General features: G+C 46.2%; 1 protein-coding gene across 1 annotated transcript in view; it reads right to left on the bottom strand.

The window, feature by feature from the left end:
- Positions 1-15,067, bottom strand: part of Styxl2 (serine/threonine/tyrosine interacting like 2) — a 32,700-nt gene extending 17,633 nt beyond the window's left edge. Inside the window, exons 1-3 of the mRNA XM_035445813.1 lie at positions 15,040-15,067; positions 12,006-12,078; positions 11,500-11,628 (exon numbers count right to left, since the gene is read on the bottom strand). Of these exons, the coding sequence (XP_035301704.1) occupies positions 11,500-11,628; positions 12,006-12,078; positions 15,040-15,067 (230 nt within the window). The remainder of the gene's footprint in view (positions 1-11,499; positions 11,629-12,005; positions 12,079-15,039) is intronic.
- Between the last annotated feature and the right edge of the window lie 12,096 nt (positions 15,068-27,163).

Raw genomic sequence — 27,163 nt, 5'->3', positions numbered from 1 at the left:
CTGGTATCTCAAGAAACAGATTATTGTTCAAGCCTATCTAGATTCATGACTTGAAAACAAGGAATTAAAAGAAAATTGCTGTCCAAGTTCTTAAATTTGTTAAGCACAATTAAATAACAAAAGCAGTGTAATTCCAAGGGCTAAGAGGTGAGTTTGGGCACATACTAAGGCATTCCTTAATAGTGTTAAACTGAATCAATGTTATTGATGGACCCACAAGTGTTGTGGTTGTGAAGCAACAATGAAATATTGCCAACATGGGGGCAGGGCAACCCCAGCCTCTGTACTAGATCTGTGGTCATTCTGAACCCAGGGCTTATGGCAGTCTTGGTTTTCAAATATGTTTCACAAAGTCACAGCCAATATTAAAAATTTTTATAATAGTATGAGTCATATTTCCATGTCAACAATATTTATACAGGGAGTTTTATTAATTATTTATCAATAACATTATTTATACTAGTATTAATAAAATATTAATAATCTTACTTGCTAAGGGTCAGCTCTATGTAAAATATATCTGGTGTGAAGCAAAAGGAGCCCATGGTGAGGGTTCTGGCAAGACTGTGAGAATTATAAAGGGGTCTTCTCTGAACAGCCCCTCATTTCTCCTGCAGGGTCATCTGTCTTTGTTCCAGGACCTCCAGGGTGCTGCACCCCTTCTGGGCTTTCTCACATCTGTAATCTGACACCCTCTAAAATTAGCACAAAATGAGCCCTCACTTGTCTGATGGGGAAAGATGCCCCATGAGGATTTCAGCATGTGGTGTTGGTAGGATCTTGTTCTGGTTTCATCTATCTTGATCATGCCATTTCCCATAAGCTATGATCCCTTCGAATTGTGAGGATTGGTGCTTTTGTCTGTCTTTGTTTGGTTTTTGACCCCTGTCCTCACTATGTAACTCAGGCTGGCTTGAACTCTCTGTATAGGCTAAGTTAGCTTCAAGCACAGGCTCCCTCTGCCTCCACCTCTTGAGTTCTGAGATTACAGGCATATGCTGCCACAGCCCATTTTCAGACTTGGTCTCAAGCGACTGACGTTGGAATTGAGGATCTGTCCTAAATGTACCTAAACCTAGAGACTCTGAAGGAAGATTTGAAATTAAAATTTAAAAACAGAAATGGCTGAGAGTTATTCCCGCTCCTGGATGTAAATATTGAATGGTTCAGTGAACACCAGAAGGTGCCAGGAGGATCACCATTTTGGAGGCGTTTCCAGCTTCATAACAGGGAAACAAGGAAGGTGACAGCAGATTTACCCCCAAGTCCCACAATATGCCTGTCCTTGGTTGCTCGACATTATCTAGTGTGGACTGTGGGATGCAGGCACCAATATTTTTCTGAGTCTGCCACCATGAGGAAACATAAGCCTAGAGAAGCCTTATTGTAGGAAAATTATGAAGGAGAGAGAGAGAGAGAGAGAGAGAGAGAGAGAGAGAGAGAGAGGCCTGAACAGTAGCCCTGTTGATATTTGCAAGGTCAGGGAGATGGCAGCCTTGAGGTTTTGATTTATAGCCACATCTGTGCCTCCGCCAGTATTCCTGAGATGGAGTGAGATGACACGCACACCCTGATTAGAAAGCAGCAAGGCTGGCTGTTCCAGAAGGACAGGCAGAGAAAAGAGGATCTGGGATCGATACATACCTCATCACAGGATCAAGAAAGCAGCCGCTAAAAAAGCCTTGAGGGTGAATTGAAAGAGAACAATAAAGGGGAGTTTGATGGACTTCCTAACCAAGACCAGGAGACGGTGCAGCTTTCTTTAAACCTGTGTTTTTCAAAATTGCAGACTGTGACCCATTTGTGCATCATAAAATCAATTCAGTGGGTTATGCCCTGTGTCTGGGAAAGGGAAAACGGAAGGATAGGGGTGGGGAGTGAGGGAAGAGGATTGGGGGGAGCCACCACTCAATGTAAGCATAAGGGTAGTTTGGGGAAAGATTTAAAAATGTATAGTGCATACACTCTGAGTTGCGATAGAAATGGTCTGTTCAATTACAGATTATAAACAACCAAGTTTGAAAGTCAGTGCACTAAACCAATTGCCAGGCAGCCTAGCCACAGAATGGGGCTGTGATGTTCCCACCAGACTTGCCTGCAGCTAATCACTTTCAGCCAATGGGTCCCTTGCAGATGAAATAGGGGTGGGGTCTGGGGGGTTACCCTTTTTGATCTGGCCTTTGTGAACAATGCCAGGTAAGGGCTGCTAGGGGAGAGGTGGGCAGAGGTCCTTGTGTATCCCAATTTTTCAGGTAGCTAGGAGGTGAAATGGAGATTAGGGGTGAAGGAGAAACCCTCAACAAACTGGACAGGGGTTTACATTTCCCTGTTAACACCCGAATTCCTAGGAAAATCTGTCTGCCTGGAAGACAGACAACTCTAACTACAGGCTTCCCCCCACCCAACCCCCACCCCAGAGAGTTTGGTTCCCAGGGGCTGTCTTGAAACCTAAGGTCTTGATGCCAGCGTCTGCCTCAGTTAGAAAGGGAGATTTCCATACCTGTCCATTGTCTACATCCTTTTGTCAGGCTGTTAGGTCACAGGAGGAGATTCAGATGAGGTAAAATGTGAAGACTTCCTGCCAGGACCTCAAGCACACTACATATCAGGATGCAGTTACAATTGCTGTGTTGGTAGCAGCCATTTGGAGCATGTATGCGTTGAAGTTGTACAAAGCACTGTCCTTGTCTTATAGGAAAGTTGTGTCTGCTGGGGCGAGATCTAGGGCTGTAGTGGGTCGAGGGTGCCCTATCCTGCAAAGGGGTATCCCCCAGAGCCTGCAAGGGCTTCTTTTTTTTTAAATAAAGGATCATGGTGATATAATTAAATGAAATCTACTAAGAAGAAATCACCCTAGATGACACTCAAGCCGATGGTAAGTGTCCTTAAAAGAGGGGACAGAGTCTGGAATTAATGCTACCACAAGGCATGAAATAGCCACAGCCCACCAAAGCTAGGAGGAGACAGGGGAGGGGTATCCTCTAAAACCTCAAAGTGAGTCACAGTGACCTTGATTTTATACTTCTGGCCTACTAAACTAGGAGACAACACATATATGACTTTTTAGCCACATATATTGCTGTAATTTGTTCAGAACCCTAGGAAACAAGTGCAGGAACTATTAGTTGGGCATGGTGCTGCATTCCTGTAATCTCAGTATGTGGGAGGGAGGCTGAGGCAGGAGAACAGCCAACTGGAGGCCAATCTGGGCTGCACAGTAAAACCCGATCTCGACAAACACACAATGAAGAGTCTGTTGGTGAGCTAATTTGGTGTATATATTTCAGAAATAATCAAACCTTCAGCTAAAGCAAGAGGGACTGAGTCTCAGGGAGGACCATTCATGATGGGGAGCCAGAGCCAGGAGCAGCACTGGGCTGATGAGAACACTGCATCTGCTTCCAGCAGAATCAGACAAGCGTGATCTCCTCACTAGAGTGTGTGCAACTTCCCTTAAAGGAAAATGTATTGATATGGTGAACAACTGGAAGAAAAATGAACTAGACCACCATTTATCAAATATCTACAATGTGCTCCTATATGCTGTAGCGTCTATTCTCAATCAATGAGAACAAACGACTATTCCTGATTGCTATTTACATAGTACATTCTCACGGCTAACAAGCTGAAGAGCAGACCTGACCTCAGTTTTGGTCCCAACAACATCCAAGTTCTTTCCATCCATCGTGCTATCCTGCTTACTACAATGGGAGCTCCCTGCTCCCATGACTTAAAAAAAATAGGTTTATTTGAGGCAGAATTTATGTACAAACTGCATACATTTAAAATGTACATGTTGGTGTGGTGAGTTTGGCAAGTTTCCATTTGGAAGAACAAGACCACCACTAAGGTTTGCCTTATCAACCTTCCCAGATCACTGTGTATCAGGCTCCTGTGTAAGCCCTCCACTGTACCCCTCCCTGCCTTGTGCTCTCCAGGGGACGCCCAATCTGCTCCCTGCCAGTCCAGAGATGAGTTCAAACTTCTGGAGTTTTATAAGAATGGAATCATAGGGTGTGCACTCGTGTTTTTGTCTGTCTGCTTTCACTGAGCATAGTTACTCTGAGATCCATCCAGATGTTGCCTGAGTTCACACTCCATGCCTTCTTATTGCTGTACAGAACTCTTGTTAAGAGTATATCTCAATGGGATTATTCACTCACTTGCCCATAGACTTCTCAGGTGTTCCTAACTTCTGAGTTCTTATGAAAAAGCTGCCACGAGCATGAAAAAGCTGCTACGAGCATTCGTGTACAAATGTTTACATGAAACTCAGCTTTCATGTCTCATTTCATATCTAGAATGGCTGACCAGGAGGGGATAGGAATCTCTTTAGGTAGGTATACATGCAATTTTGTAACAAATGACGGTTTGTGAAACGGTTGCACTCTGTATTTCCAGCCTAAGATTGTTCCAGTTGCAACATTGTCTAGAACAGCTGGGGCAGTTGGTCTGTAATGGTAACTCATGGGTTTAGTTTCAATTTCTCCAATGACTAAGGGATTTTGAGCATAATTCCACATGCATAATTTGGGGAAACACATTTTCAAATTTTTTGTTCATTTGAAGTTGAATTTTTTAAAGATTTTATTTATTATGTATACAATGTATATCTGCACACCAGAAGAGGGTACCAGATCTCATAACAGATGGTTGTGAGCCACCATGTGGTTGCTGGGAATTGAACTCAGGACCTCTGGAAGAGCAGTCAGTCTTAACCTCTGAGCCATCTCTCCAGCCCTGAAGTTGAATTTTGAGATTAAAAATACATTACTTGATTTTGAGGGTTTAAAGAATTATATTCTAGATATGAATGCTTTGTCAGATATATAACCAGCAGACGTTTTCTTCTAGTCAGGGAGTTCTCTTTTTTTCAGTTAGTGGGGTGCCTACTGTATAAGCATGAGGACCCGAGTTAGATTCCCCAGAACCCGTATAGAAAGCCAGGCATTGTACACATGTTTATAACCCCAGTACTGTGTGTGTGTGTGTGTGTGGGTAATCAGGAGGATCCTTGGAGCTCACACTGCAGCCAGCTGAGCCTAAAGGGTGAACTAGTCTAAGCCAGTGAGAGAGCCTGTCCCGATAACAAAGTGCACTGAGCCTAAGGAATGACACCTGAGGTTGACCTCTGGCCTTTAGATGCAGGTGCACATTTGTCCCCACAAATGATCACACACACACACACACACACACACACACACACACACACACACACACACACACACACACACAGTGAATGCATTCGTCAGGGTTGATTTAAGCTTCACTCTATGCAGTGCCGGGGGATTGTTTGCTCAAACAGCTGTGCTTATAGTGAAACATAGTAACTGCTCAGACTTCAGACGTTGTGATGGCATGTCAGAAAGACACAGCCCATGGTGCTCCATCATCCGTGTGCTTTCCTTAAAGACTTCTGAAAACAGTAGCTATTTGAGATCTGCTTGCAGGAAGTTGTAAGTAGTAGACACAAACCAAGAGGGGCATCAAAACCAGTGGGATTCAGCAGCAATCCCTGAGAACCAGAGAACATCTGCTGGGGATGCTGGACCATGTCTGAAGGATGCTCAGCTTAGTCTACTCATATTTTGGGTTCATCCTAGTTTTACCTGGGAAGCGGGACTGGCTGCTTCAGGGATAAGGGTCCCACACAGGTGTAATTTCTAAATTAGCAAGTGCTTTTTGTCTTGTGGTAGGCTAACTTGATACAAAACAGTGCAGCTCTGCCTCCTCCTTCTGTTTCAGTGGCTCCCCTTACCTTTGTCTGTACTTGCTATTTGCCTTCCTCAGCCAATCATCTGCGAAGCCCAACCACATCGGGAGACAGTTAGTAAAATACACATTCCCCAGGGCAGCATTTATATGCAACCGACTTCATTTATCCAGCCTCGTGTTAAGTGGATAGCTTGTCATGTTTGAATATATATTCTGGTGCACATTTTTCTTCTTTTTGTTGGGATGTAGCGAGAGTGAGTTTGCTGTGTCAGAGGAGAGCCAATGCGTTTAACTTCAGCAGCTAGGGTGTAAAAGCTCCTGAAGAGTCTGCACCTTCTCACCAGCAATGCAGGGGAGGTCTGATTCATTCACACCCTTTAATAGAGAAAGGGGCAGCCTTTCATTTCAGATCTGATAGTGAGCCTGAGGCAGTAGTAAATCATAGTTTAATTTTTTTTTTTAAGATTTTATTTATCTTGTATACAGTGTTCTGTCCACATGGATCCCTGCAGGCCGGAAGAGGGCAGCAGATCTCATTTCGGATGGTTGTGAGCCATCATGTGGTTGCTAGGAACTCAGGACCTCTGGAAGATCAGCTAGTGTTCTTAATCACTGGGCCATTTCTCCAGGCCCTCCTAGTTTAATTTTATTTGAGGATTTTTATTGATTTTTTTTTACCATAATGTAACTATGATCAGAGAAATTTGTTGGTATATGCATAGCCTATTAATTGACCTGTTTTTGTAAATATTCTATATACCCACGATGAAAGTGAATAACTTGAAGTTGTGAAGCACACATATACAACACACACACACACACTCACATGCACATACACACATGTATATGCTCTGTAAATGCCAATTAGGTTAATTTATTTGATAACATCTGTATTCTTCATGATTTATTTATCTCATTTAATCATATAATAAGATAGGTTTAAAATATTTGCTTAAAATTGTAAACTTTAATTTTTTCACTCTGTCAGTTTTTTTAATTAATTAATTTTATGTATATTCATAAATGTATGTGCACCAGATGTGTGTAGTGTCCACAGAGGCCAGAAGAGCATGTTGTGTTCCCTGGAACTGGAGTTACAGACTGGTGTGAGCTGTCATGTAGGTGGTGGGAATTGAACCCAGGTCCTCTGGAAGAACAGTCAGTGCTCTCAACTGCTGAGCCTGCCAGGATTTTTATTTTGTTTTTGGTTTTGCCTTATGCATTTTTGAGTCTCTGTTGTTAGGTCATAGGTATTTAAAATGATTATGGTTTCCTGGTGAATTGAACCTTCAGTCACTATATTTCCTTCTTTTTCTCCAGCATGCCTATCTTAAACTCTTGTCTGATATCAACAGGCTTCCCTGGCTTGTTTTAGGTTTGTGTCTACGCTTGTGGCAGCTGTATTTATCACACAGAAATGACCACAGTATTTCCTATCCTAAGTTTTCTCTTTATAATGCAAACTTGAAACTCTTTTGATTAAGTGTTGAGTCTATATTGTTTCCCTTTGAAACTTTGTGGAGAAAGACAGACAGACAGATACAGAGAGACAGACACAGAGAGACAGACAGACAGATACAGAGAGGCAGACACAGAGAAACAGAGAGAGAGAGAGAGAGAGAGAGAGAGAGAGAGAAAGAGAGAGAGAAAGAGAGAGAGAGAGAGAGACAGACAGACAGAGAGAGAGGGGGGGTCGCAAAGTATAGCAGAAGAGATCCATGTCTTGTGGTGTAGGTATAAAGAAACACACACTGTCTTGTTCTTTGGAACACAATTCTTGGCATTTAGCAGCCCTGATTTAGCAGACAAATTGGCCCATATGGAGAAATTGCATAGAAAGATAACCTCAGGAGTTCTGAACACCAGCCCAGTTAGTCATAGCATAAACTGATAATCGTAAGACAATCTTAAGACACCTGGCCCCAGCTGTTGAGGTCCCTTTGCCTTAAAGTCATCCTAATCTTCAAATTCTTCCAGCTCAGGCTTCAGACACCCCAAACCAAAGGCAAGCTCATGCCACTGTGCCCTTCCAGGTTCCTAATTATCACCATGATTCATTGTTTTGTCACTGATTTCTGAAGCTATGAAAAATCACTAAAATATAAGATTTTTCTTGCTTGCAAATCCTTTGGTCACAAACAGCACTTGGGCTTTTAAAAAGGGAGTCTGATTATTTTGCTCTTTTAATTGGAATATTTGGTGTATTCAAATTTAATGCAATTATGTATACATTTCCATTTAAATCCACATCCTACTTTTCCTTCTTATTTTCTGAGCCTTTTCTGTATTTTTTATTCCCTTCTTCCTTATTTTTCTTTCTTCCTTTCTTGCTGATTATATTTGACCCTTGCCTCTTGCCCTGGTAGGTTAGCTGTATACTAGCTATGGATCCTTTGGTAGCAATTGCTAACAGTCACATTGGAAACAGCAACACATTCCAGGCTTTCCTACCCAAATGTACAATTTCAGGTCATCATTCAATATAACCATCATCAAGTTGAGACAGGGAAGAAAGACACAAATGGGAGTTGACATGGGGCTGTCCAGAGCACACAGATCACAATCTATTGAGTCTTTGAAGGGATCCCCTTCAAACAAAATATGAACTATGGGGTGGTATATGCTTCAATTCTCCATGTTCAAGACATAATCTGCAAAAGCCACTCAGCTTTCAAGGGGTCTCACTTTTTTGCCTTCACTTGTGGCAGTAAAAGACAATGAACAAAGAGAAGACTCAGAGCACTGCTGTGGAGTGAGCCAGAGGCCAAGGGGAGTAGCAGGTAAGAGAACTCCTCTTAGGAGGTGTGTCCTGGCTAGACTAAATTTCTTCACTTCAGAGTAACCTTGTTCACCGGTAACAGGACAGCCACACCTTCTCTCCTTTCATAGGATGGAAGCTTTCCTGCCCATCATTCTGGAGAGACCATGAGGTGCTGCATTCATGCCTGAGACAGTCAAAGTGTTATATGTGGGCATAAAAGTGATGTGGGTAGACTCGTGGGAGGGTATACTGTGGCCAAGACTGCTGTGTATAAACAAATTCACTTCCTCTTCTTGCTGGGCCAATGAACCCAGGATCTATCGTCCCTTGCAAGCAAGTAGGGCCTTGTTGAGTTCCAGCTGGTGGACTATGAACACAAGGGAAGTGGCCTTTTTTTTTTCAGGAAACAGCACCCTGAGAAACACATCTGTTTTACTCCTTTTATCTTGTTTGTACTGCTGAGCACAGTGACTTTAGAAGTCATGTTTTAATTAGCGGGCCCAGAAGATAGTAGTGCCTCAACTCTTGACTGGTTGCTCAGGAAGCTGTCTTAGTGCTTATCAGAATAAAAAGGAGCCTCTATTTGGTCTACCATAAACATCACTGGGATGCACAGGACTGCCACACCCCAAGCACACACAAATCTACCTTTGCCTTAAGGAAGTGTAGTGGCTTGAATAAGAATGGCCACCATAGACTCACATATTTAAATGCTTGGTCATCAGGGAGTGGCATTACTTGAGAGGGATTAGTAGGCGTGGCCTGGCTGGATGAGGTGAGTCACTGGGGGTGGGCTTTGAAGTTTCAAAAACCCAAACCAGGCCCAGCATCTCTCTCTTCTTACTGTCTATGGATCAAGACAGAGAATTCTTAGCTGCTTCTCCAGCGTCATGTCAGCCTGCATGCTACCATGATCCCAGCCATGATGACAATGAAATAAACCTCTGAAACTGTAAGCTACCCACAATTAAATGCTTTTCTTTATTAGAGTTGCCATGGTCACTGTCTCTGCACAGCAATTAGAACACTGACAGGGAGTGTGGGAGAGTACAACTACATCTTAAATCTCTAACTCTGATAGCTTTTTCTAGTTGCAAATACAGCACTACTACATAATGAACTTTAAAGGTGAAGTCTCCAAGCTTCATCTGGGCTGAGTGTCTGACCCATGTGTGATGAGTTCATGGGGCTTAGACAACCCCAAAGCTCATAGCTCATCTTATGAGCTATCATCCTCCAACAGAGAGCTTAGAACACTGAGCAAAAGCAGGTGAGGACTCCAGAAGAACTCAGGAAAACTGGGGTGAAGAAGTGTCATAGATAACTTAGAAGTCAAGGGTTAGGGGTGCAGCTCAGTGTAGAAGGCATGCCCAGCATGTTCTGTGAGAGGCAAAGTTACATTTTTAAGTTTCAATTATTATGCCTTAGAAATCCATGAAACAAATTGTCTCTGACCTGTAAGCCCCTTACTTAAGGACAGATAGTTCCCAAAATGCTGGAGGCTGTTGCTTATGGGAGATAACAAGGTGTTACATATTTTCACTCCCCTAAACAAGTTTGTTTGACCCATCTGCACCAGATGTGCTTGATCACTTGTGGGCAGGAGGTTTACAGGCCAGAACTATGTCAGCACATATGCTTGTCTCTGATTGGCTGTAGGCTGGAAGTTCATCGGGATGTATGCTTGCCCCTGATTGAACCTGATGGGAAATACTTAAGCCACCAGAAATTGTGACTCAGGTTCATTTTTCTGGGAAACCAGAGATGGACCTGGCCAGAGAATCCATCAACCTGGCCAGCATTTAATTAAAGCTTGTTTCAAGTTTGTCTTTAAAGTGTGATAGTGGTCTTATTCTCAAGGGGTAGGGATTGATGACAATTCTAAGGCTCTGGTTCAGTCCTGCATGTCAGGTGAAAAGGGGAAAAAAATCAGAGTTCTCTGAGATTCTTTAGTTGGGCTTCTCTTTTGATGGACACAGAGACAAGGGCTTAGTGATTCTTCACATCATTTGGTGACAGAGCTGTGCTCAGAAGGCATGTCTCTTCTCAATCACCACAGAAGAAAACAGGCATGTGCTGTTGTTATAGCATTTCCTTCCCTTTCTTTTCTTTTCTTTTCTTTTCTTTTTTTTTTTTGAGACAGGGTTTCTCCAGCTTTGGCTGTTCTGTAGACCAGGCTGGCCTCAAACTCAGAGACTTCCTCTGCTTCCCGAGTGCTGGGACTAAAGACATGTGCCACCACACCTGGATTCTTTTTCTTTGATTTTTAAAATCACACTCGTTTATTTCTCTGTGTGGTGGGATAAGGATATATATGCTATGGATCTCGTGTGGGGGTCAGAGAACAACTTGCTGGGGTCAGTTCTGTCCTTCTACTATGTAGACTTGGGGATCAAACTCAGGTGGTCTGTCTTGGCGGCAAGTGCCTTTTCCCAGCGAACCATCTCTACAGCCCAATGGCATTCCTTTAGTCCCATGTGTTTTCTTAGAAATTCACACAAATTTGTCAACCTACATCATCCTAAATCATCAATGCTCTTGCTGGAACAGAAATGACTCATCGCAGAGTGCAGAGGACTCTTGTAGCAGATGTTTATCTCCTGCACGGGCATCCTGCCATTTGCCCCAGGGTGTTTCTATCTCTTAGAAAGCAACAGCTCCATTGTGAATGCAAAATTATTTTAGTAACTGGCCTGACCCATGGGCCTCTTTCCTTCTTCATCTCTCTTCTTACACTTTCTGGCGTTTCAGCCGCTCACCCACCACCCAGCTGGCGGATCAAGCACACCCTGTAAGTACACCTGCCAAATTCCTACTCGCAGGTTCAGGCCAGCAGCAGCACTTCCCAGAAGCCTTTGGTCTTTCCCTCCCACCCCCACCCTGCCAGCCCACAGCACCACATATCCCGGAGACACCAATGTCTGGCCCTCACTATGCCTCAATGTGGTCCGTTTGCCATCATGGAGAGTAGAACCCAGAATCATGCTGAGTGGCCCGTGTGGCACTTAGCATGGCCCACTTACTGGCTTGGGGAGGGACTCCGGAGATAGCGGGCCTGCACGGCTCTCACATCCGCTTCCTCCTCCTCATTTGGAACTACCTGCTCCTCCTCTGGGTCTCCACCAGTGGCCATGATAGCCTTCAGCCTCTGTCTGTTTGGCAGGAAAAGATTGGTTAGGGAATCAGATTCCAGAGGCTTTGTAGGGGGAGGGGGTGTGTCACCAATGTCACCTTGGTGGACTGAGAATGGGGAAGGCACTGCATGCTAATATCCCAGTGGGTAAAGGACCCATAGGGAAACCCATAAGATGGAGCCCAGCTGTTGTTCCTAGGACACCATGAAGTGACACAATGTTTAAGAAGCACAGCTTGCTGCCTTTCATGGAAGTAAGCAGCAGGGGAGTAGAGAGGGAAGCAGTTTACCTTAAGTGTAGTTCAGGGGGTTAAAAGACAGCGGGTTCCCCAGACTAAAAAGGACACTTGTAGACTCCCTTCCAACTACACCAATGTACACACCCTTTATCTTTACTGGAAAGGACAGCAGCCCCCCTTCAGTAACACTGTGTCAGTCAGGGCCTTGGGCCGAGGTGCCATCCCATAGCCTATTAAGGCACAAAAAGTCCCTGACAGTTGGTCCCAGCTATGGCTGTGGTCTGACACTCAGGGCAGACTGGAACCCACTTGAGTCTAAGTCCCAGCCCACCACAGCAGACTTAAGAGGACAAACACTCACCTCAGGTTGGTGTGGACACAACAAGGGCCAAGGACCCCAGCAAAATGCCCAGAAGCTCCAGCTAGAGAGGGACCAAGCTTTCTCCGATATGGAGGGCTTCTTCTCTGGGGGACAGCTGTTAGCAAGAAACCTTAGCCAGCCTCTAAATTTAGCCTCTGGCCCCATGGGATGGCAGCTCTCAGGGAGGAAGGAATGCAGGCTTCATTTAACCCTCTCCCTCCTGGCTGATGTTTAACAGTGGATTTGGAACAGGCTCACACTGTGGATGGAAGGACCTAAAGAAAGCCCGTCTCCTCCTGCAGGAGGCTGCCCATTCGAAATTGTCCAAATCAGCAATATGTAATAAACAAACTTACCTTGGCCTCATGGCATCTAGAAGAGGTCTAGAAAAGAAAATTAACAGTTATACAGAACAGGCCAGTCCTTAGACAGGTGTGGGGAGAACATCACATTAGGATTAAAGAAAGGGCACAGCTTTGCAACCCAGCCTGACATTTTTAACAGAAACGTCTTTTTAACAGAAAAGGCAGGTTGTACCTCCCCTTCACATCTTTGCCTCAACATTCATGGCCTCTGGTTACAACATAAAAATTCTGAGAGCTTCATTAACTTCAAAGAACTCATGACCTACCCTATCTCATGACACTTCTGCCACCATCCCTACAATCCCCAGTAGCCCAACAGTTCACCCTCTCATCCTGTATTTCCTGAGACTCCAAACCCTTCCATCTATCTGTCTCCATGTTTCCCCGTCTCCAGTTCACCCTCTCCATCTCCTGTGATCACACCTTCATTCATACATCTTTCTGACTGACTCCACGTTTGTAGACATTTACTGATTGCCTCCTATGCACCAGGCCCCGTACTTGACGGAGTTAGTTAGACACATAGCTCAAAGCAACCTGTCTTCCTAGCCAGATGGAACAGTGCCCAGTATAGTACCATCCGAAATTTGGCTGAATGAATGAATGAGCTCACAGTTTATTGGGAGGCATGAGACACGGACTAAATATAACTGAAGTGTAAGACAAAGAGTGAAGTTTTGGACCCAGAAGACACTTGGAATGCTACACTGAATCACAGGAAGGAGAAGCCCTCCTGAACCGGAAAGCCGGGGAAGGCTTCGTGGGAGAAATGATATATGAGCAGGTGTTTAAAGGATGAGTTAGATGAAATATAGCTGATATAATAGTGGAGCGGAGCTGCAGATAACACAGCACAGAGTTCTGGGGCAGGAAAGAATGAGCTGTAGCTATAAAGAAATGTCCAAGTACAGTCAGAACAGAGGTGACAATACTCCAGAAAATAACTCTTGAAAGGGAGGGGACATTAAAAAAAGGATCCTACCACACCTTAAAGGACAATTTAAGTTGCAGACATTCAATTGTTAAGTTCTGTGGAGTCAGCAATAGGGTGGGAGCAGAGACCCAGCATCAGAGGGACCGTGTCTTAGGAGGAGTAATCTGGCAATGGTGTCATGAACTATCAGAACTGAAAAAGTGTTTTATACAATTAGAGAATACGACAATGTGACTAAGCAAAGTGTAATAAATAGAAAGCAACGACCTTTGTGAGCAGACTAAGCCTAGTAGCTAGAAATGACTGCTACAAGCAATTTACACAGGGAATTCAGAATACAAGGCAACAGCCAGGAAAGCATTTACAGTCATCACTGTATCCAGAAGCAAGTTTCTCAAGAATACAAAGAGCCTCTAGAAACCAGAATGTAAAGATCGATAACTTAGTAGACATGGGAACAAACTTGGAGGAGAAAACATCCAGTGTGCTATTATTATCCACTAAACAGAAGTCAGTAGTGTTTATGTGTTTATGCAGAAGACTCCAGGATATTTTGTTAAATGAAAATAATTAAATGACATAATATCATTTGTGCATATTCTCTAATGTATAGAGTATCTGCGGCAGAACCTGATCAGAGAGCTCTCCTGGAGAGCCGTTTCCTGTAGCAACTGTCCTTTTGTTTGTTTGTTTGTTTGAGGCAGAGTCTCACTATGTATCCTTGGAATTCACCCTGTAGACCAGGCTGACCTCAAACTCTCAGAGATCCGCCTGCCTCTGTCTCTGAGTGCGGGCATTAAAGGTGCTATGGCTCATCTGTTACATTTAAAGGTGACAAATATCTCAATGTCTTGGGACTGAGGGATTCACAGGATAAATGAGTTTGGTGTTGAAAACTGAGTCAGGGGGCCTGGAGAGATGGCTCACTGGTTTCGAGCACTGACTGCTCTTCCAGAGGACCTGGGTTCAATTCCCAGATTACCTGGCAGCTCACGGCTGTCTATAACTCCAGCTTCAGAGGATCCAATAATCTCACACAGCATATATACAGGCAAAACACCAGTGTACATTAGATAAATACATCTTTAAAAAAAACTGAGTCAGGGGAGCAAAGATATACTAACTTCTTGGTTTTTTCGTTTTTTTCCCACTTTCCCAGGCAGAGTACCAACTCAGTGCAGGAACTTCCTGTGCCCTCGACGACCATGTCTCTGTGCTAGCGTGGGTGTCAGAGAAGAAAGGAGAGGAAGAAAAAAAGACCAATGCTGGGTCTTCACGTACCTCACCAAATGTGGACAACACCCTTCTTTTACTAGCTTAGAATCCTACTTTCGAGATTGTTCCCTTTTTATTACAACTTCCTGTCAGTTACGAGAGGCCCACACCTAGTGAGAAGCCCAGGACTTTGCACCCCTACTAAGGAGGGAGAAAGCAGAGAGATGGCTGGCTCCAGGGAACCATGGGGAAGACTCTTGCTGGGGCGTTTGGTAGAGTGGGTGGAGTGTGTGCCTCGCCCCATAGGTGAGCTCACCTGCCAGTCCATTGACAGGGTGGGGCATGTGGACCCAGACTGGCACAGGTGAACAGAAAGAGCGCTGCAGGGACTTGAGGGTGAGCCAGGCCAGAGGCTGCTGTAATTTAGCCAATCATCCCAGACCTGTCCAGTGCCTTGCCAGTTCCAGCCTGGCAGAAAATGAGCAAGACCATGTTGGAGAAGGTGGGACCCGTGCTGTGGATGTTCTGCGCAAGTGAGTAATCCCCTCTCCCGCCAGCTCCCGAGGAATGGGTGAGATGTCCGATCCATCAATTGCTGAAGGAGAGGCTGTCCTACTGTCCCTCACCTCCCCTGGTCCCAGCAGTACTGTGTCTCACTGAGCAGAATTATACATCCTATTGTTTGGGGGCAGTTTCCAGGCCTACTCTAAGATTAAAACAGTTCTGATCTCAATTAGTTGGTAAACAACCCCATTCCATTGCTGCAGCTAGCAGCTCAAAGGGTCAGAGATATCTGACTGGGGAGACACAGTATCCGAAATCAGGGGTTGTTCTAAAAAGGCCAGGGTGTGGATCTAGATATCCACATGTCTGGGGCAGTGGTCCTCAACCTTCCTAGTGCTGTGATCCTTTACTATATATATATATAGTTCCTCATGTTGTGGTGACCCCAACAGTAAAATTATTGTCATTGCTACTTCATGACTGTAATTTTGCTACTGTTATGAATCTTGATGCAAATATCTGTGTTTTCTGATGGTCTTAGGTGACCCCTGTGAAAGGGGTTGTGACTCACAGGTTGAGAACCACTGATCTTAAAAGTATTAGCTCCTATGTCACCTATAGGGGACTTAAAGAGGGACAAAGGTCCTCAATCAGCACAGAGCAACGACAAGCTGGGAAGTACATTTATTTCTAAGGGCAAATACGCAAATACTCCCTGCTCTGCCCACTGTGCCCACTGAAGGCTGGAGCAGAGAAGTGTGTCTGTGCCCTGCCCCCAACTCAACAAATCAACGATTTGTGGGTTTGCAGCTGAATCTAAACTAAGTGCAAAATAGCAAAGTGGCAAAGAGGTTGTGTGGAAATGGGTGGGCTGGGTGAGGCTTGGGACAGAAGTTCCAGCATCAGGGTGTCAGGCACCAAAAGCAGCAGATGGGATGTGGAGGCTGAAAGGAGTGCAGTTCAGAAACCCCTTAGTCCAGTGTGTTTGGCCATCAGCTTGCAACTCAGAAACTGTTCCTGACTTCCAGGATCCAGGGACCATGGGGAGGATGTGGGAGCGGAAAGAGAAACCCAGAAGCCCCAGGGAGCCTGGAAAACAGAGCTGGGGCGGGGAGAAGCAGGGGTTGGTTTAGCTCTCAATTCAGTACTTCCTGGCAAGTCCAGAACCACCTTGGGCCACCACCCTGCACAGTCCTTTCAGGTCACATGACTTCCTCTCCTGTCTGTTTCTGAACCTTGGCTTTGGGGCGGAGGACAGTCTGTAGGAAGGAGGGATCAGGTCAAGGGTTTGAGGGGGAGTTAACCAGCTTAGCTGTGGGCACATTCTGGGGGCAGACAGCCCCTTACCATCAACCTAGATGGTCTGGCCACTCATTTCCTCATCAACTTAGCTCTTTACTGGGCACAGGGATTGTGTGGGTTCCCTAGGGGTGGGGAGTCTGGACTCAACAGCCTCAGTCATCAGCTCTGAATGCAGGATGCTTGCCTTAGGAGAGGGAGGCTGATAGGAAATGACCACCCACTCCTACTTGGCTCAGGGATTCTCTGACCCTGTCCTGAGCCAGGACTTCCATCTATACCTTGTGTGTGTGTGTACGCATGCATGTGCGCGCGTACACACACACACACACACACACACACACACACACACACACACACACACACACACACAGTACACAGCACACACACACCAGTATAAAGCCCCGTGTTCTGTAGCCTGGTACTAACCCATGTGTGCATAAAACGAAGCAATATTGGCTGAGGGGAAAACGGAAAACAATCACTTGCCCAGCTTAGCATGAGAAGTGTCCTTAATTCTGAACTGCCTGGAGCAGGCTGGTGGCCTCCTCCTGGAGTGTGAGGCATGTGACCCCTGGGTGAACCCAGCCAGCAGAACTAGTTCTGGGGGGTGTTTCCTGACACACTGATAAAGTGTATATTCTATTCTCACCCCCTTCCCCTCTCTCTCCTGCCAGCTCAGCTTGGAATCACATGCCCACCACATCCCTACCTCCCCACCCCCACCCCCACCCCCTAACCCCGCCCCTGCCACGGCTCTACCTACTCAAAGAGGAAGGGTGGCGTGGTGGGACAGAGTCTGCTAAGTTCTGGAATAGTCGCTGCCAATCTCCGGTACCGTCACACATCAGCCCCAAAAGACACCAGGCAGTGCTCGCCACTGGGCCTCAAGGGAGGGCATTATTCCCTGCTTTGTGTGAGGGGAAAGCCCAGGCAGGAATCACAGAGGGCACCCTACTTCCCTTCTCTCCCTGACCATGCCCATCATATTTTGTGCTGGTTGTTGGGAGAGGGACACCGAGCTGATGAGGTAGCCTCAGGCTTGCTGAACTTTGCAGGAGAGAGGCACTGACTGAGCCTGTGAGGTAGCCTCAGGCTCACTGGACTTTGAGGAAGTGGAAGGTATCATATAAAGTTATATGGAGGTGGTATAAGGTGGCACCTTAGAATTCTTGTCAAATTTATTTTAGCTTTATGGATATGAATATTTGCTTGTATGCATCTATATGCCTACCACATGCATGCCTGTTGGGTCTCCTGAAATTGGGGTTATGGATGGCTGTAAGCCACCACAGGGGTACTAGGAATCGAACTTGGGTCCTCTGCAAGAGCAACAAATGCTCTTAACTTCTGAGCCTCAGAGGGTTTTGTTTTGTATTGTTTTGTTTATGACCAAAAGAGGTTGGGACAAAGACTCAGTGGGTCACAGAGCTTGCTGTGAAGGCAAGAGGACCCCAGTTAAAATCTTTAGCACCCACATAAAAATGTTGGGATGGGTATGCATGCCCGTAACCCTGGCATTTCAGAGTGGAGTCAGGCAGATCCTGGATCTTGATGGCTAGCCAGCCTAGCTAAGACAGGGAGCTTAGGATTAGGTAAGAAACCCTGTCTCAGAAAAAGTCGTCAAGTGTTGGGGAAGACATCCAACGTCCTCCTCTGGCCTCTGCATGAGCATATACATCTGTGTACACATGTGTGTTCATACACAGACACACAGACACACACACACACACACACACACACACAGAGAGAGAGAGAGAGAGAGAGAGAGAGAGAGAGAACTAAAACTTGCCTGTTTTCATTATCAAGGACTGATGTTCCTAAATAGAGTCCCTAGCAAAATACAGCTTCAAATCAGGTAGATGCCCCTCCCCATCTTAATGCTATCACAACTAGGGACCTCTTTTGTCTGGCTGTAGTGTGGGCAGCATGGACAAATTACTTCACCTTTCGAAATCTCAGTGCCATGGTCTGTAAAAAGCAGAGGCTAATTTATGCTGCATCAAATGCTCACCTGCCACATGGTTCATGCAGGCAAAGACCTTAGAATCAGTCCTGCATGGAAGCACTCAATGGTGCTGCTTTATTACTGTTGATATTATTAGACGGAACAAATGCAGGAACCAGAAGCCAACAAGATGCTAGTGACCCATCATCTAAGAGCTCTTGTCTGACCAAAATGAGCCAAGGAATGACTCAGAAGTCAGTGTGGATGAGTCCTGAGTTATCACCCAGATAGGCACCATGGGCCTGACCACATATTACCACCCCTCCATTTTGTGCACAAAATCAAGGCTCTTCCTGTCCAGAAATTTTTCAACAACCAGATCCCCTGAAAAGATGAAAAGATGTGTAAGGATTTTGCCAGGAATGCTCCAGAGGGAGAGGTCACTCATCACTTCTGCCAGGAACCAGACCTGACAATAGAAACACACACACACACACACACACACACACACACACACACACACACTCACACATACACTCACACACACACACACCACACATACACACACACACCACACATACACACACACACACATACACACACACACACACACAAATAGAGACATACACAAACTCCACAGAACACAGAGACACACATAGACATACACACTGACAAACATACAGAAACACAAACTCAAATACATACCACACATACATACATACAGACAGACAGACACACAAACACAGACACACACCAAGAAGCACACAGACCACACAGACACAAAATACGCCCCCCACAGACACATAAACATACACAGATACACATATTCCTAGAAGTACAGGGAATTTATTGTTCCTATGTTAAATTAGAACAATACTGTTTTTCATTGAAAAAGAAAGGAATCTATAGTAACTGTATAGAATCTATAGCAAACTGTAGTATCAGATGAGAAAAAATGTTCTCTCTCTCTCTCTCTCTCTCTCTCTCTCTCTCTCTTTTTCTCTCTCTCTGACATTAAAAGGTTTCAATAACTCCTGGGTGCTGGGCCACATTTTGGGAAGTCTGAGTTGTTGATTCATTGAGGCTGTTCTCCATATTATAATCTTTGGGGCCATTGTCATCAGAGGTACAGTCCCCAGCAGGGTGAGTTTTCCTAAAAGTTCTGCTTTCCACTTGGCACTCTGAAGTGCCACGTTCCCAGTGGCTTCACAGGCTAGGAATTTCTTGATGTCTATTCTTCTTGTGCTAAGTCTGAGCTCTATACAGTTGCCTAGTCCAGGCTGGACAGGTAGAGGGCACAGCTTCAGGTGTGAATATCTGTTAACTGTCAGAGAGTGCCCTTCTTGTGTTCAGCAATTCTTGAACCCAGGAGGATGCAATTGGACCAGAGCCAGGGCAGTGAAAATGCAAGGCTTGAATCCTGTCTTCCATCTGCTCAGGGTCCTGGATCTAATCCTTAAGTCCACCTCCCACCTGATGCCTGGGCATCAGCTGCTCACAGATGAAGCCCAATGCTGCCTGTCAGAGATGCAATCGGAATTACAGTGTCTCAACTAGCATCAGTGTCAGCCCTAGAGGGGACATATGAGGCATAGTCAGCCTTAGAGGAGAGGGATGTGCTCCAATGTGGAGAGTGGCAGGATAATGGCTGTCAACTCTGACCCATTTGTATGCAGCGTGTTCCTTCGTATTTTCTGAATTGGAATCCAGACAAACTGGTTGGTTGTGTGCTACTCCGACTGTTGACAAATCACCCACACAGTTCTGAGATGCAGCCTGGGTTTGCAGCTACAAGCTGCAGTGTGAGGAGTACCTTTCGTGATCAATGGTATTCCGAGTGTGAATTTACTCTCAATTTTCATCCTCTGGCATTATCCCAGAGAGTTGCTGTCTGGGTCCTGGTTTGGTGTCTTGACTCAGGGAAGCCAGCTGTGTAGTATGAATAACAAAAACCCAGTGACAGACAGTGGGGTTCAAGCTGAAGATCATAAAAGCAAAGCAGCCAAGCCACCAGAGTTCTTACCTCTACCAGGGCCGGGGAGATCCTGTCCTCCACGTGGCTGGAGACTAATTGCCTAAGACTGAATGCCAGCTCTGAGACCCTGCTCCTGTCTTATATACCTCTCTAGTGCTGGGATTAAAGCCATGAGCTCTGTTTCTCTTTTAGACTGATCCACTCTCATGTAGCCCTTCATGGCCTTGAACTCACAGCCCTGTGACTAAAAGTGTGACTAGCTTTGCTTTTCTGATCCTCTGGCAAGCTTTATTAGATCATAAACAATATATCACCACACAGCTGCCTGCATTCTTCACTCCAGCGTGCACACAGGGTACCTGGGATCTTATTAAATGCATACAGATCTGGAAGGCCAAGAGTGGGGTATGAGGCTCTATTTCTAACAAGCTCCCAGCTGGGGGTAGGGCAGGGAGCTGTTCAGGGACCACAGTTTGAGAAGCCGAGAAATAGAACCCTTCAGATTCCCAGCCCAGGTGAGATCAAAACCCAGCTGTGATGCTGATCACCAGGCTGTGAGCCTGGCCCCAAGAGTGTCGTGTGTGTGTGTGTGTGTGTGTGTGTGTGTGTGTGTGTGTGTGTGTGCGCGCGCGCGCGCGCGTGCGCGCGCGTGCGCGCGTGCGCGTGCTCTGCCTGCATGCCTTCGTGCACCCTTAGCAGTGTGTCACCCTGCTAATCTCTCCCTCCTTCCTAAGAGACACAACCCCTCCTTCTTTCCTCCATGGGGGCCTTGGTCCTCTCATGCTTCTGTAGCCTCATCCTTCTCTGGACTGCCAGGGCTGCCTACTCTTAGTTCCTCCAGCATTCTTCTGTGCCTGTATCTACACCCAAAAGCATTAGCTGTTTCTCACTCCCAGCTGACTTCAAAATGGGGTTCAAACCTTAAACCCCACCTCTCTCCAAGCTAGCGTCCCACACGATCAACAGCCATATAATTTCCTGACTTTTGTATCTCAAAATATTTCTGACACACAGGCTAAAAGCAGACTCATGATGTGAGCCCGATAGCCTAAGTCCTTCGTGATTTCTGTGTCAGTATGTGACACTCTGCCCATCTGGGAACAGAAGGCAGAGTCCTAGCATTGATCTTCACATTTTCTATTGCAATGTAAAAAAAAAAAATCACCTCAGATTTAATTCTTAAATAGCACTGATATTTCATTTGCTCAGAGATCTGGAACTTAGTCGGGGCTTAGCAGGTCTTTATGGTGTGCAGCCTGGCTGGGTGACTTCGCTGGTGGTGGAAGCTCCTTTTCATTATGGGACACCAGTAGCAGGCAAGCTGGTGCCTGTCCGGGCTCTGCCCCCTGTGGCCTTCCACAGCGCACAGCCTGAGCTTCCAGAAAGCTGCTGCCGGAGTCCAAGAGCAAACACCTAGAGCCAGGAAGTGGGAGTGCCCAGGCCCCCAAATTTGCCACAGCAAATCTGCCACATCCTGCTTTTCAGGTAGTTATAGACTCCAACTTAAGGGAGAGAGGAGCCCTATTTTCTTTTGCTGTTGATGATGGTTGACTTTTTCCAGCAGGGTCTTGTGTGTATCCCAGGCTGACCTGGCACTTCCAATCGCTATGCCTGTCTCTCCCCAAAATGCTGGGATCAGACATGTGCCACCATCGCTGGGAAATAATTTCTTTATTTTCTCCTCTCTTTCTCTCCCTCCCTCCCCCTCCCTCTCTCCCTTTTTTTTGTGGTTCTGGAGGGTCTTGTGAATGCTAGCATGTTCAGCCACAGAGCCACACCTTCAGCCGAACCTTGGTCCTTGACGAGCGCAGCTTCAAAGAACTTTTGGACTATGAGTTGCCATCACCCTTGATGGTTCCCTGCTCTTTTACCTAAAACCAAGTCAACACTCTGTGTGACAATTTTAGCTCTCTTCCACTGTAGCTTGGATCTGTTGGCTTTGCTTGATTTCCTTTGCTCACTGTTGTCATGGCCGTTTAGGCTTGGACTTAACTCATGCTTGTGTCTATGGTGTGGCCCCAGAGCTGCTTTGTAGGGGGGCATTTGTGGGTGGCCATGGTAATGTGGCTGAAAGGCAGCCAAGTAGCAGGTTTCTCCAAAGCTGCCCTCATGCACCTAGTATTTTGTTGTCTGTTGGCCTCTGGGTTTATCTTGAGTGGTAGTGCATGTGTGGGTGGGTGGGGTGTCCACAGAAGGATTATCCTGAAGTCTCACCCCTTAGTCCTGTTGCTACACCCTGCCTGTTTCTCCACCCCTGACCACCTCACACACCTCTTCTCGCCTTCCATTTCTTCTTGTTGGTGCTGCTTATCTTCTAGTCTCTGTTCAAGACACTGGCTTGTGCTCCTAAGACCTGGTTAGTGTGTGTGCGTGAGTGTGTGTGCATGAGTGTGTGTGTGTGTGTGTGTGTGTGTGTGTGTGTGTGTGTGTGTGTGTTGGGAGGCACTTGGCAGCATGGTGGTTTCACATATGTTTTGAGATTACTTATTTATTGCCATCTGACTCACCTAGAGGACTGAACTCTGAGAGAGCAGAATTGTGCCCGTCTCTGCCACCATCATCTTCTCACCTCTGGCAAGGAGCCTAGATCCCTGCTGGGTGGTGGTACTGAGTGTGAGCTTGCCCTCTTGCCCCTTTCCAGGCAACAAGCCTGCTGGCCTTCACAGTCTCTTCTCCAAGCTTCATTTTACTTTTTCTTTTTAAAAAGTTTTCTCTTTATGTGAATTGGTGTTTTGCCTGCATGTAGGTCTGTGTGAGGATGCCAGATCTTGGGAGTTACAGGCAGTTGTGAGCTGCCCTGTGGGTGCTGGGAACTGAACCTGGGTCCTCTCGAAGAGCTGTCAGTGCTCTTAACCCCTGAGCCATCTCTTCAGCCCCAAGCTTCACTTTTCTAAGTTCATTCCCTCCTCTCCAGCACTGCCTGTCTGGAGTCTGTCCAGAGTCTGATGCCTGAGATGGATGAGCTAGATAGAGAGACCTGCTCCTCTTGCTGCTGCAGAGTGCCTTGGTATCTGTTCCTCCCACAGCACCTGTGTTTTAGTTGGAGCGTTGCCCCTTCGCTGGGTGTAGGAATTCCAGTTTTCAGATGCATGGTTTATAGAGACATACTGGACTTGGAGGTGAAAGCTGTAGGTCCCAGGCTGTCTTCCGTTGGCAGCTTTGTTCCCCTTTGTCTTCTCCCTGCCTTCAGTGCCATTTTCCCAGGTCCCTGTGTCCCCAGAGCAGCCCTCTTGGAACCTGCCTTCCTCCTAAGTCGATTCCTTTCTTTGCCAACCATTGACCTTTGGGTCACTTCCTCGTCTTCTGCCTTGGTGAGTCAGGCATGCCACACACATCTGACATGGGCAGACACAGACACGATTCTAGACCGACACTTCCGGCTAGGACGGTCACCCAGTTCACTGGAGGAGAAGTGTAAAGTGTGGCTTGGTGCTCCGAAGCTTGCTGTCCTTCACCCGCCCCTCACCTGCCTGCCAGTTTGCTGATATATGCCTCACAAGGGCGTGGGTAACACACCTGAGTGAGATTTACCCTCGTGTGTGTCCTGATTCAATCCCATGATCCTCCGTTCTCCTCTATCTTCAGTCTCCTTTTTCGAAGCTCATTTTCTGTAACCTGTAGGCTGCTGGGGCCCCTAAATCCCCAGTCCCGAGGGGACCACAGAAACCTTCTCCGGAGTCGTCTGGCCTGTTTCCCGTGTGTCAGGTGAGCTCTTGGGCACTGTATGTTGCCTGCGCCGCCTCCACCTCCTCACTGCCACTTGGCTCTGCAGCTAGAACACTGCTCTGGCTGTTCATTGCAGGGAACTTAGATGAAATCACACAAAGGCAAACCCCACACTGCCTTTTGACATCCAAAGTCCAAAGATAACTGTTGTTGCTGTTGTTTTTCTGGTTTGTTTTCTTTTAGAATTCACCCTGTGTCTGTGGTCACATGGGATTGGGATGGTGTTGTGTCTGCAATCTTGGCTTCTCTCCCTGATGCACATGAATCCAACGGAGTGAATGGCATCCCTCAAGGGTTATATCCCGTTTCACCTCCTCAATAAGCTTTCCCATTAAAATCCTTTTCCTGGTTGGCGCCTCTCCCCTCTTGCTTCTCTCTCTTTCACACTTACTCTTAACACTCTATTAGGCTCCATTAGGGTGCTGGTTGACAGTGACATCTACTTGCTTCTTGTTAGGGATTATGCCACAAGCTATTCAATCAACAAGGTCCTAATTAGTACCCAGCTCTGTGCAGACCTCTTGGGCATTGAGCCAGTGAGTGGCGGGTACTAGAACAGTCTGAAACAGTCTGCACAGAGGAGAACGCCATCTTGTGCTTGCACACAGAGACTCATATCCGCATGTTCAGAAAAGTGTAACAGTAAGGGCTGGATGTGGTACAAGGGCCTCTAGAGACAATGGACTATGAACAAGCCCTGGAAGGTCCGCAGGGCCTGGCACTGGACTGGGATTTTACAAGAAATTTATTGAGTTGACCTGAACTTACAGATTCCTAAGCATCTATGTTGATCCAACAGTTCAACAAGTGTGGCTAGGACCTGCCATGGCTTCTCTGTCCTTTGTCCCCGGCTGAGCACTTAGGCTGCTCTGTGGATGGGTAGGGCACCCTTTCCTGCCTGTGGGAATTGCCTTCTTCAGAAACCCTCTCACTCTCCTCACCAGAACATGTCCGGCCTTCTGCATCTCTCCCTAAGCAAGAATATGTGGTTTGTCTGAGCAAATAGATTTTTTTCTAAGTGGCCACGTTCCTGCTGGTTTCCCCAGGGCTCCCATCATGGGCCGTGTGTGCCTCAGGCAGCCAGCTCCATCAAGCATTTCATTATCTTCCTGGGATGTATCACTTTCCATTTAGCTCCCAAGAGACAGCTTGTTATCTTCTTAACAAACCTTAATTATTTACAAGCAATCATCGAGGCTTCAAGCTGGGTCTCCACACCCTAGCTCTAAAGGGAGACCTCCCTCCACTTAGGGCATCTTGCTGGCTGGGCTTTCCTTCTCTGGGGGGCTCACTGGGTCCTTCATTTTATATCTGGGCAGTTTCTTTTCATTTAAATGGATGCCTTTTCTAGTTATAAATTTTAAACTGAATGGCAGCATGAATTCCGAGTCACGTGCTCATTACTTTGTATTGCTAGGGGTCCTGCCCGTGGCTCTCTGTGTGGTAGGCCACACAGAGATCTACATCTGAGCTGTGTCTCCAGTCCTATTTGGGGACAGTTTCTAGCAATGTAGGGATAGGTCTTTCTACCAAATGTCTTGAGTTATGAACCCACTCTTCTTATGTGAACGTTATCTGTGGCTCATCCACCTCTGTCAAAAGTCACTTACTGGAGCATTGCCTTTCCTTGGGGGTCTTTGCTGAGCCCTGGGGATCTGAAGTGAAGACAATTCCTCCCAGACAATGGGAGTTCTTACAGTTCTTGCTTTGCCTCAGGGTAAAGGATGTAAACTCCACGGCTGGTCCAGCAGTCCTCTTGTGTACCTCAGGAGAACAGCAGATCCTCAGTGTAGCAGGTGACAGAAAGGCACCATCTCTGCTTAGGAGAGTTAGGACATTTTCTTCAAGGTGATACCTGTTTTCCAAACCTTTTCCACAAACTGCTATAATGCAGGAAGGTTCTCATGATTCCCCCTTACAGATAAAAACACCCCCCCGCCCCCCGTCAAGTTGGATGTCCCCAGGGGTTAACACATTAATGTACTATTAGTTCTAACACCTAATGACAACTATCTATAGTCAACATCTATCAGTGTAACAATGTCTGGAAAAAGTCTACTTCGAAAGAGGAAAGATGTATTTTGGATCAAGGTTTTTAGTCCGTGGTTGATTGCCTTTGGGCTCAAAGTGAGGAAGGGTGTCACTGTGTGCACACACAGTAAAGCAGAGTGGCTGACCTCATGGTAGATGATAGGAGGGAGGAAGAGGGGAAATAGGACAAGAGGGACAAGCTATAGTTTATCATCTCCCAATAGACCATCATATTATGCCCTTATCAATAAATTAATCTATCCATCAATGAGGTCGGAGCCCTCATGATCCAGTAACTCCCCAAGGCCCCACCTCTGAACACAGCTGCATGGGAGACCAAGACAAAAGTCTTTAGGGGACATTTCAAATCTGGCCCATACCAGCAATTTACTATACCAGAGAGGTGCAAGCTGGAGAGAAGGACAGGAAGGAGGACACCTTCTGGAGGCAGGAATCAGTGAGGAGCTGAGGCTTTGTGGGAAGGGTGGGTGGGCTGCTGGCAACTGGAAGGTGATACCAATGTCAAAGAGGAGTTGGAAATTTCTAGTCAAGGGTTAGATGACTCATCTGCCTTTTTTGCTTTAGTCCCCTGACTGGGGGTGAGAAGACCCACAGACATGAAGGGTCGAAGAACTAATAAGCGTAAGGTCAGCAGGAAGTGGGGGGGGAAGGGACAGGATTTATTGGATTACGATGAAGCTCAGCCAGATGTTTTATTGCAGATTATGTCAGAATAGGAGAACACTGGCTGTATCAGCAGAAAGAATAAAGCTGGTTATCATAGCCCACAATGGCTTAAAGTTCTGGAGCACAGGGGAGCATTGCATCCAGAATTATGGAAAACGTAAGCATGCCCCAGGGCACAGTCGGTCTTTTAAAACCCTTCTCTGGGTTACAGCTAACATCCAAATTGTGCTGTGCACTAGATAAGGGGTTTATTTATTTATTTATTATTCC

Source organism: Cricetulus griseus, chromosome 5 (genome assembly GCF_003668045.3).
Source record: "Cricetulus griseus strain 17A/GY chromosome 5, alternate assembly CriGri-PICRH-1.0, whole genome shotgun sequence".
Classification (NCBI taxonomy): Eukaryota; Metazoa; Chordata; class Mammalia; order Rodentia; family Cricetidae; genus Cricetulus; species Cricetulus griseus.
This window is presented reverse-complemented; position numbering and strand designations above follow the sequence as displayed.